Source organism: Wyeomyia smithii, chromosome 3 (assembly GCF_029784165.1).
Source record: "Wyeomyia smithii strain HCP4-BCI-WySm-NY-G18 chromosome 3, ASM2978416v1, whole genome shotgun sequence".
Classification (NCBI taxonomy): domain Eukaryota; kingdom Metazoa; phylum Arthropoda; class Insecta; order Diptera; family Culicidae; genus Wyeomyia; species Wyeomyia smithii.
The window spans coordinates 143,701,420-143,712,944 of record NC_073696.1 but is presented as its reverse complement, the minus strand read 5'-3'; the positions used below and the strand labels follow the sequence as shown (position 1 = coordinate 143,712,944).

Below are 11,525 nucleotides of genomic sequence, written 5' to 3'. Positions count from 1 at the left end.
CTGTGGAACTATGCTCGACATCCAACACATTCTCTTAGACTGCAGAAGGTATGATGACGTAAGGCGAAAACATGAGATGGATGGAATGACGCTTAGAAGAGCCCTCAATAATGACAGCGCAACAGAAGAAAAAGTGATCAAATACATGAAAGACTGTAATTTGTATAACAAAGTGTAAGCGGCGATGAAATCAAAAGAAGCCTTTTTCAATGAAAAACAGTGCAAGAACGTCATAGTACATCAATGAAAAGAGAAAAAAAAAAAAAAAAAAAAAAAAATTAAATGTATATATTAAAGGTAATAAACGGTTTATGGGTTGAATGACTGCTTAGCAGTTAAAAACCCCTCAACAAAAAAAAAAAAAAAAAAAAAAAAATAATAATAATAATAATAATAATAATAATAATAATAATAATAATTATAATAATGATAAAAAAAAAATAATAATAATAATAATAAAAATAATAATAATAAAAATCATAATAATAATAATAATAATAATAATAATAATAATAATAATAATAATAATAATAATAATAATAATAATAATAATAATAATAATAATAATAATAATAATAATAATAACAATAATAATAATGATAATTATAATAATAATAATAATAATAATAATAGTAATAATAATAATAATAATAATAGTAATAATAATAATAATAATAATAATAATAATAATAATAATAATAATAATAATAATGATAATAATAATAATAATAATAATAATAATAATAATAATAATAAAAATAATAATAATAATAATAATAATAATAATAATAATAATAATAATAATAATAATAATAATAATAATAATGATAATAATAATAATAATAATAATAATAATAATAATAATAATAATAATAATAATAATAATAATAATAATAATAATAATAATAATAATAATAATAATAATAATAATATTAATAATAATAATAATAATAATAATAATAATAATAATAATAATAATAATAATAATAATAAAAATAATAATAATAATAATAATAATAATAATAATAATAATAATAATAATAATAATAATAATAATAATAATAATAATAATAATAATAATAATAGTAATAATAATAATAATAATAATAATAATAATAATAATAATAATAATAATAATAATAATAATAATAATAATAATAATAATAATAATAATAATAATAATAATAATAATAATAATAATAATAATAATAATAATTATAATAATAATAATAATAATAATAATAATAATAATAATAATAATAAATATAATAATAATAATAATAATAATAATAATAATAATACAGATCGGACTCGATTATATACAGACTCGATTATATATTGATTCGATTATATATGATTCGATTATATACAAAATTGTATATAATCGAATCATAGAGAGCTGGCAACACGACTAACCGATAATACGTGCCCCGAAAGCAATCCGTTAAAGTTATTGATTTATAAGTGAAATGAGGGACCAAACTTGCTAAAAAGTGTACAGTTGTGATCTGTGATGCTTTGTTTAAGTGAGAAAAGTGAAGGTTTTGTGAAAAACACAGTGTTCTATGCGTGGAAGTTATAATTTATCCACGAAATCAAATTGAAAATTGTTAGGCCAGTTAGGTTGCGTGAGTGTGAGTGCCTACTTCGTGCGTCGCGCTAACAAGCGGTTCATTATTAACGTGCGATAATGGAGTGCATATGGTGGTGTGAACGAAGAGAACGACACTTCCTGGAGAGCGGAGAGAATAGCGTTGCGCTGTGCTAGTCGGCGTTTGTTTCGCTGGCATAGGCATAACCAAACTAAAACAGATGAGTATATGTTTTTTGTATCAAACATTTCATGAATGTAAGGCTATGTGTGTAGTGGTTTTTAGCGGGCTTTGGACTTTGGCAGAAGCGTGAATGTGTGATCTGTTGGGTGCACGAGGTGTGGTAGCTTTTCGGCTGCGAGTAGGGTTTTTTTTGTTTGCGCGATGAGTCTTGAAATGTTTTACTTTTTTTCTCCCACAAGAATCGTCAGGTGAGGTAGGTTATCTTCTTATCAACGGGCTCGATACGACATACACGATTCGCTTTTGGAATTTTATTTTTTTTCTAATTGGTCCGCGTTCGAATATGGTTTACATCATGTGATGATCCACCGGATACCACGTAGTTGCCAGTTTGAGGAACGACGTTGCCGTGCCGTTGCCGTTTGATTGTGGCCGTTATGAATGTTTAACTGTTGCAGTTTCGATTGTCCATATAGAAAACAGAGTGCAATTAAGATGTTTTTCTGGAGACTTTTTTCGTGTAGTTTTGTGTAATAGTGTTGTTTATTAGAATTTATGGTAGAATAGATTAATTAAGTTGTATTTACTGATGTGTCGTGTGCCATGAATTTTCAAACGCACTGACTCTCGCATGACAGGTAATAGAAAATTCAATGGAGTCGAGTTTGACTTTCGAGGATTATTTAGTCAGCCTGAAATAATCATGATTGGTTTGGTCCTGTCAATAATTTCAAGACTTTTGATTAGTATGTACATCTACACCTGATGTTTGCACTTAATGTTTTAGATGCACCAAACTTTGCCATTTTTCTATCTTTCCAACAGTATCACACCCATTATAAGGTAATGAGTAGCTACACTTAGTAATGAGCCAATATGACGCATAGTATACTTTGAATCCGTCATCTACCACGGTTTTGCACGGTCAGGCTTCAAGTAGGGTTTTATTAGCAAACATGTTCTCACCTCGAGAGCAATGGTGTGGTTTATGAAAGCTGGGAGTATGGTGCAGTGATAATACATGAAATCTTATGCTTCACTTTTCCGATTTTTCTAGCTTTTGGGCTGTTTATGTTTTGTATACAATGTTCCAAACATGACTAGGTCGGCATTTTGTTAACAAATTTAAGACCATATATTGGTCAATATGGAAATTTGCATTTTTAAATTATTAAGGCTTTGCATGCATGAAACTTTGCCAATTTTTTTTTTTTTATTTAATAGGCAACATTCGCATCGACAACTAAGATAGAATCGGCGTGAAAAGTCGTGTCCCCGAGTTTCTGCGTCGGTAGGAGGGAATAGAGCGGTCGTGCATAGTGCTTCGATGTAAACTGCGTTTCCGGCTCGGGAGCATTTTACTTATATGAACGTTTTTAGAATATAGTGATTTCGAGGGCTATACCCAGATACTTGTTCATGTCTCACTGTGACTGTTTAACCGAAGATTTCGTCCGGTCGATAAATATCGCGATTAACGAAAACACAATGTATACCTTCTAAAGAATCGCGTCGGCCGACGTGCAGTCGTTTCTTCGAAAGTACTCGGGATTGACAAATAGCTGATGGCTACGAGTAGCAAAGGCTACATCGCGGACCGTTTGGCAAGAAATATACTCATGGTTCGTTTTCGTAATAAGCGCGCATCATTGTTATATTCTGTTTTTCAGGTGTGTTTTTCGCGGGATCGTATCGTTTTTTTAGAGCAGACAAAGTGTATACGAGAAACGTCGTTGGTCGATTTGTTAGGTAGAAATGTCCGGTTGAACGAACCCCTAGAACGAACCCCATGAGGTCGAATTATCTAAAGATAGATCAACAACGCGCCCTTGATTTCGGTGTAAAAAGGGACAGGAGATCACCTTACGAGGAGATACCATATCATTTGAAGTTGTCCCAATTTGATCAAAGGTCTAGTATTCTCGCGTACGATTTATTGTTGCGGTGTTACATTGTCAAACTGAATAAGTTCGAATCGCATTATGAATATCGTGGCGGATATGATGAACTTGTTCGCGCGATACTTGTTCTAAAGAACCCGACACTCGAAACCAGCGCATCGTTTACCAAAACGAACCCTGCTGTGTACCTTGCCCTTTCTCCAGCATCCCAGTGATTTCTCGTGGAAGTGCAGAGGTGTTCTCGGCTTCCAATAAGCGAGTATCATGTCAACATTTTCCTATACAAATTCCTTCTTTGACCTGCATTCGGATGCGGCCGGCGCTGGTATTGCCTAATACAAAGATTAAGGTCACCAGTTTTTACACATTGAGGATGCATGTTGGTCCCAAACATCATCTATTGGTTCTCTGTGTAATTACAGCTGATCTGGCAATAACGGAGTAGCAACCGCGGGCGATCAATCATGCTCATGCTCATGCTCAAAATTGTATATAATCGAATCATAATTTTTTTTTTCAATTTTAAATATAACTTACCTAAAGCAGCAATGTTGTATAGGGATCGTCCAAAAATACGTAACGCTTGGGGGAGGTAGAGATCTGACGAAACGTCGCAATCAATACTAAAAATTTTGAAGATCTATACGAAGAGCGTTACCTAGAGGAAAGAGGGGGTCGAAAATAGTTTTTAATTACGGTACGTAATTAGTGGACGTTCCCTTCAGTCCAATATGACTAGGGTGGTCGGTATTACCGACTTTTCGAAAAACCGGTATTTCGGTAATTTTAAAAATAAAAACCGGTAAAACCGGTAAAAAACCGGTATTTTTATTTTTTTCGGATTAATACCAACCAGGGGCGACTCGTGATCTTTGAACTTACTTGTTCAACTACAAAATTCTGGAAATCATAGTTTGGAGAAATAATGACAATCATGTTCGCGGAATAAACGCACGTCATTCTCTTTGTACTATTTAAAAATAAAACCGAAAAACAATTGAATATATATATATACATAAATTTGGATTTGAAATTTATTTATTACCTAGCGTCCCAGGTTGCATCTATGGACGTATCGCTGTAAAATTATGTTTTTGCATTTATGAGTACCTATGCTTCATTACGATTCTGAATTCTTTTTAAGATTTTGGCCACTGCGACCATTGTTTTGATCTCTTGTGGTATACGATCCACATACACCACTGGATAAATTTAACAGTGTTTGAAAAACTTCAATAAATGGATCTAGTGATATGATTACGAAGAACATAAGTTCTAAACTCATATAAACAACATACATGCAGTTTTTCTTAGTTTTAAATTATTAATTAACTTTCAAATTCTTAGAGAAACAATATTTGAATTTGAAATATTACGAATCCAAAGGAATCGAAGATAGATACTTCTCTATTGTGTTCGATGCTCTTCAGGCAGTTCGTCCAAATTCAATTGAACCAGTTGAACCTGAGTTTTTCAGCTAAAATTATTGCTAATAAAATCCGTTGCGGTTTGGGCGACGAAGCTTTGACCATGCTGCAGCTATTTAAATTTCACTTTTTCAAAAAAAGCAGCAGTAATTTTTAGGATGAAATTCTTTATTGATTGATTATTTTATCCTATAAACAATTGGTATCAGGAGCAATTTGTCCTTAACTTGGTGTTACCTGTGGCATACGGAGACGCCGAACAAAAAATTAATTCTTAGTCCAACTTTATATTTGTTTATTATTGTTTTAGTTTTACTTATAAATAGCACAAAACGAATAATGACTTGCGTTTTTTCGCGGACATGATTGTAATTCCTGCCCCAAACTATGACTTTCAGAATTCGTAGTTTTTTTTTTTTCTTCATCTATAGTTTATTTGACACGGCACAAATACAATTCAATGTTTAACGGCGCCAATTATATCTGGTAGCTTACTTTCTAAAGTATCTTAATAACTAAAAGCAAATTTTTTATCCTCGCTGCCGACTACGAGCTGAAACTAAATCTAACTTAAAGCTAGAATATTTTGCATTTAAAGCACAGGTTTGCTGTTTGATGGTTTTCATTGCCATAGGTAAGCAGCATATTAAATTTGTTCCGCTGCTGGGCCAAGATATTACGGACTGGCATATTGGGTTGTTTCCATCGGGCCTTGAGAGTATTGTGCGGGTCTGATTGCTGTTTCCGGATCCGGGGTCTTAACGTGTTCTTGTCGTTTGGTTGGATGTAGGCGGAAGGGGATAGGACTAAACTGGGGCGTGGATGGATTTCAGGAAAACGTATATAAGGGACATGTAGGATAGGTCACGGCTCGCCAAGACATCACGAACAGGAACAGCCGGCTGCCTACCTTCGGCCAGCAGGGAAGCTATTAATCTAGACCTGGCGTCACGGTGTACAGGGCATGACCAAACAACGTGCTCTATGTTGTGATAACCTTCACCACAGGCACAGATACCACTCTCCCCGAGCCCAACACGACGGAGATGCGCGTCAAATCTATAGTGATTGGACATAAGCCGGGACATCACGCAAATAAAATCCCGACCTACATCCAACCCCTTGAACCACGGGTTCGTCGATACCTTGGGGATTATGGAATGTAACCACCTTCCCAGTTCCCCCTTGGTCCAAGAATTTTGCCAACTGATGATCGTATTCTGACGTACAAATGCGAAAAATTCATTAAAGGCAATTGGTCTTACATAAATATCACCGTTTGTTGCGCCCACCTTAGCCAAAGAGTCCGCTTTCTCATTACCCGGTATCGAGCAGTGAGAAGGGACCCACGCTAAGGTAATCTGAGTAGATTTTTCGGATAAAGCACTCAGATGTTCCCGTATTTTCCCCAGGAAATACGGAGAGTGCTTAACATCTATCATCGATCGGAGAGCCTCAATGGAACTGAGACTGTCCGTAAAGATGAAATAATGGTCCGTGGGCATTTTTTCGATAATCCCTAGGGTGTACTGAATTGCAGCTAATTCTGCGACGTAAACAGAAGCAGGATTATCGAGCTTATGGGAGACGGTTAAATTGTTATTGAAGATACCGAAGCCAGTGGACTCATCAAGAAGTGATCCGCCAGTGTAGTACATATTGTCGCAGTTGATGTTTCGATATTTATTGGAAAAAATTTTAGGGATCTGCTGCACGCGTAAATGATCCGGGATTCCCCGAGTTTCTTCTATCATGGATGTATCGAAAAACACAGTAGAATCAGAAGTATTTGATAAGTCGACACGATTTGGAATATTCGAAGAAGGGTTAATATTTTGGGACATGTGATTGAAATACAATGTCATAAAACGGGTTTGAGAATTAAGTTCGATTAACCTTTCAAAATTTTCAATCACGGGACGGTTCAAGACCTCACATTTGATTAGAATACGAGAAGACAGGCTCCAGAAGCGGTTTTTCAATGGTAGTACTCCAGCTAAGATCTCCAAACTCATCGTATGGGTCGACTGCATGCAACCCAAGGCGATACGCAAACAACGATATTGTATTCGCTCCAGTTTGATCAAATGTGTGTTTGCTGCGGAGCGGAAGCAGAAACACCCGTACTCAATAACAGACAGTATCGTTGTTTGGCAAAGCCTTATAAGGTCTCCTGGGTGGGCTCCCCACCATTGTCCGGTTATTGTACGAAGAAAATTCACTCTTTGTTGACATTTTTTCATCAGATACCTCACGTGACAACCCCAGGTGCTTTTAGAGTCGAACCAGACACCAAGATATTTGTGTACCAAAACCTGAGAAATCGTTTTACCCATTAATTGTGTTTGAAGCTGAGCAGGTTCATGCTTCCTAGAAAAAACTACTATCTCAGTCTTCTCCGGAGAGAATTCGATACCTAGCTGTAAAGCCCAAGCAGACAAATTGTCCAAGGTATCTTGCAATGGTCCTTGCAAATCGGCAGCTTTGGCTCCTGTAACAGAGATTACACTGTCGTCTGCAAGTTGTCTTATCGTGCATGAATTTGCCAGACATTCGTCGATGTCATTTACATAAAAGTTGTAAAGAAGGGGGCTTAAACATGAGCCCTGGGGAAGACCCATGTAGCTAATGCGAAAAGTTGCCAAATCGCCGTGCGTAAAATGCATGTGCTTTTCGGACAACAAATTGTGCAAAAAATTGTTCAAAATTGGAGAAAATCCTTGTCGGTGAAGTTTACCCGAAAGAATGTCAATAGAAACGGAATCAAAAGCCCCCTTAATGTCCAAGAACGCAGACGCCATTTGTTCTTTGCGAGCATACGCCAGCTGAATATCTGTTGAAAGCAACGCAAGACAATCATTCGTCCCTTTGGCACGGCGGAAGCCAAATTGAGTATCTGATAGTAGACCATTTGATTCGACCCAATGGTCTAAACGACGGAGTATCATTTTTTCCATCAATTTCCGGATACAGGATAGCATTGCAATCGGCCTATAAGAGTTGTGATCAGAAGCTGGTTTCCCTGGTTTTTGGATGGCGATCACCTTCACTTGCCTCCAATCCTGCGGTACAATGTTTTGCTCCAGGAACTTATTGAACAAGTTCAACAAGCGCCTCTTGGCATTGCCGGGTAGATTCTTCAACAAGTTGAATTTGATTCTATCTAACCCAGGCGCGTTATTGTTACAGGACAGGAGGGCAACTGAAAATTCTGCCATCGTAAAAGGTGATTCTATCGCGTCGTGGCCCGGAGACGCATCGCGAACAATGTTTTGCTCAGGAACAGAGTCCGGACATACTTTCCTGGCAAAATCAAATATCCACCGACTTGAAGACTCCTCGCTTTCGTTGACCGTTACGCGATTCCGCATTCTTCGGGCTGTGTTCCAAAGAGTGCTCATCGATGTCTCCCTCGACGTCTCGTTCACGAACCGACGCCAATATCCGCGTTTCTTTGCTTTAGCCAAGCTTTTAAGCTTGGTATCAAGCTCCGAATACCGTATATAGTCGCCAGGTATACCTCCCTTCTGGTAGGCCAAAAACGCGTCGGATCTTTGCGTGTAGACATCGGAGCACTCTTGGTCACACCACGGAGTGGGAGGCCGTTTTTTAATCGTTACGCCGGGATATTTCTTCGTTTGGGCTTGCAACGCGGCGTCGAGAATCAAGCCCACGAGGAGGTTGTATTCTTCAAGTGGTGGATGATGTTGAATCGAATCGACCGCTTTTGAAATCATTTCCTCGTATAACTTCCAATCGACATTCCGTGTGAGGTCATACGGAATGTCAACTGGTCGCATGCGAGTTGACCCGTTATTAATTGAAATAAGAATAGGCAAATGGTCGCTACCGTGAGGATCGAGGATTACCTTCCATGTGCAATCCAACCGTAGCGACGTCGAACATATGGATAGATCCAAAGCGCTTGGGCGCGCTGGAGGTTTCGGGATACGTGTCATTTCGCCGTTGTTTAAAATAGTCATGTCAAAGTCATCGCAAAGGTTATAGATTAAAGAGGAGCGGTTATCATTGTAAGGGGAACCCCAAGCCACGCCATGAGAGTTGAAGTCTCCAAAAATCAAACGTGGCGAGGGAAGAAGTTCTATCAAATCAAAGAGCAGCCGTTGCCCAACCTGTGCTCTGGGAGGAATATATATTGAGGCAATACAAAGCTCTTTACCTTGTATTGTCATTTGACATGCGACAACTTCGATGCTTGGAATCAAGGGGAGGTTAGTACGATAGAAAGAATAGCACTTTTTAATCCCTAAAAGTACTCCTCCATATGGGGTGTCTCGATCAAGGCGAATTATATTAAAATCATGGAAGTTGAGATCAATATTTGAAGTAAGCCAAGTTTCACAAAGGGAAAATGCATCGCATTTGTTTTTATTTATCAAAACTTTTAACGAATCAATTTTTGGTAAAATACTTCTACAATTCCACTGTAAGACAGAGATAGAACCCTTCATATACGCAGTTGAATTAGGCATCGAAGGATACAATCGCTGCAAGGAGGGGCCATTGGGCAGTCAACTGCTTCAAAATGATCTAACTGTTGGGAGAAATGCTGTAAGAAAAATTTTAATTGGATCGGGTACATTGAAAGTTTCAAAAATCCAGTCCACAATGTCAGAAAATTTCACTAATCCAGAGTTTGTTTCATCAACTGGATGTGCAAAAGGAACAACTGGGGTTTTAGATGTTCCTGGCAGTGCTGAGAACTCCTTCTGGGACTTTAAATTTGCAAGCCCAGGAGGAGTTTGCTTCGGTTTTTCCGCAGCACTGTTTGGTTTGCTTGTAACTTTCATTTCACTTTGAGAAATCTGAGGACCTTTTCTGGGAAGTTTAGGAGAGGAAATATTTTTCCTCTTTCTAGACTCCCCAGGATTGGCGTAAGATGTTCCCGCTGGTGAATCGTCAGAATCGGTTTCATCAGAGGACTACAGATCATAAGGGTTTGATGTAATGGGAGAAGTGGTAACGGTCTTCTTCAGCATCTCAGCGTAAGAACGCTTCGAACGCTCTTTGAGAGACCTCTTTATTTTATCCCTGCGCAGCATGTATACCGCACATGTCGAGAGCTCATGCTGACTCTCCCCACAGTGAATGCACTTTTCAGCATTTTTACTGCAGGAATCATCCGCATGATTCTCCCCACACTTGCCACAACGTGCCTTATTGCAGCAGTAGGCGGCGGTGTGGCCTAACTGCTTACAATTCAGGCAGTTCATGACGCGAGGCACATATAATCGCACAGGGAGACGACCCCCGTTGGATCGAGACGTGGCTTGGTAGCGCTGACCCGGCGAACGTAACTCGAAACGAGTCTGACGGGGTGTATACTGTTTTGCCACCGATGATCGATGCTGACCGCAATTGCTTGCAGTCGAGCACCTTTACATCGGGACAGGTTTTGTTTTTAAAGCACCCTTTGGCACTTGCCAGTATATACTCAACGGACAGACTCGAATCGGTTATGACACCGTCAATCTCCACGTCTCGTGCGGGTATGTAAACGCGATACTCGCGTGTGAAGAGCTCAGAGCAAGCTATATCGTTGGCCTCTTTCAGGTTACTGACCACGACACGGAGCTTGTTAGGCCGGACCTTGGAAATTTCGGTCACGCCCTTGTACTCCTTCGTCAGGTCTTTAGAAATCTGCAAGAGGTTCAACTGTTTCGATTTCGATCCCGCCTTTGGCCGAAAATAGACAGTATAGCTGCCCTGGGCTCCGTCTGGGTAAAACCTGGGGCGAGGGGGGACTGAAGAATGAACAGGGGAGGGGGTAACAGAAGGGTCAAGGTCAGAGGGGTTCGGGGATGGTGGCGCGGGAGGCGAGGGATCTACATCCATCCCGCTAAGTCGAGCGCACTAGCGCCGACAAGAGCACGTACCTTTTTACTTCTCCCTTCCAGTAAGGTTGGTTGTCAGATCGTTCGAAGTTGCAGCCGTTACAGCCAGCAGCACCAATACAGCAGCACCAAACAGCCACCAACAGCGAGCCAGGTGTGAGATCACTCCACACAGCGATACAACTCACTGTCAACTGATGGCTTCTTCTTTTTCCTCTTTTGTGTCTCGTCCACTGCTGTAGCACAATTCAGCCAGCAGCCAAATCGGCTTACGCACCAGCTGGTAGTCACGATGCGAAACAGTTGCAAAAAGGCGCGACCTTGAACCCGGATTTATTTCACTCGACCAGGCAAACAATGCCAACACTTGTTCACACGTCTTTTGTTTTATATTCTATCGGAGCGATCACCGATCACACGTCCGATACTGATGCGTGTTCAGCACAGAATTAATAATAATAATAATAATAATAATAATAATAATAATAATAATAATAATAATAATAATAATAATAATAATAATAATAATAATAATAATAATAATAAAAATAATAATAATAATAATAA

The 11,525-nt window shown here is 38.3% G+C and overlaps 1 protein-coding gene across 1 annotated transcript in view; it reads left to right on the top strand.

Moving 5' to 3' along the window:
• Window positions 1–715: 715 nt before the first annotated feature.
• The window catches only part of LOC129728632 (probable cyclin-dependent serine/threonine-protein kinase DDB_G0292550), a gene marked incomplete at both ends in the record, with an annotated part of 13,997 nt that continues 3,187 nt past the window's right edge, over window positions 716–11,525 (top strand). Inside the window, one exon of the mRNA XM_055687083.1 lies at window positions 716–1,201. Coding sequence (XP_055543058.1) covers window positions 716–1,201 — 486 coding nt within the window. The remainder of the gene's footprint in view (window positions 1,202–11,525) is intronic.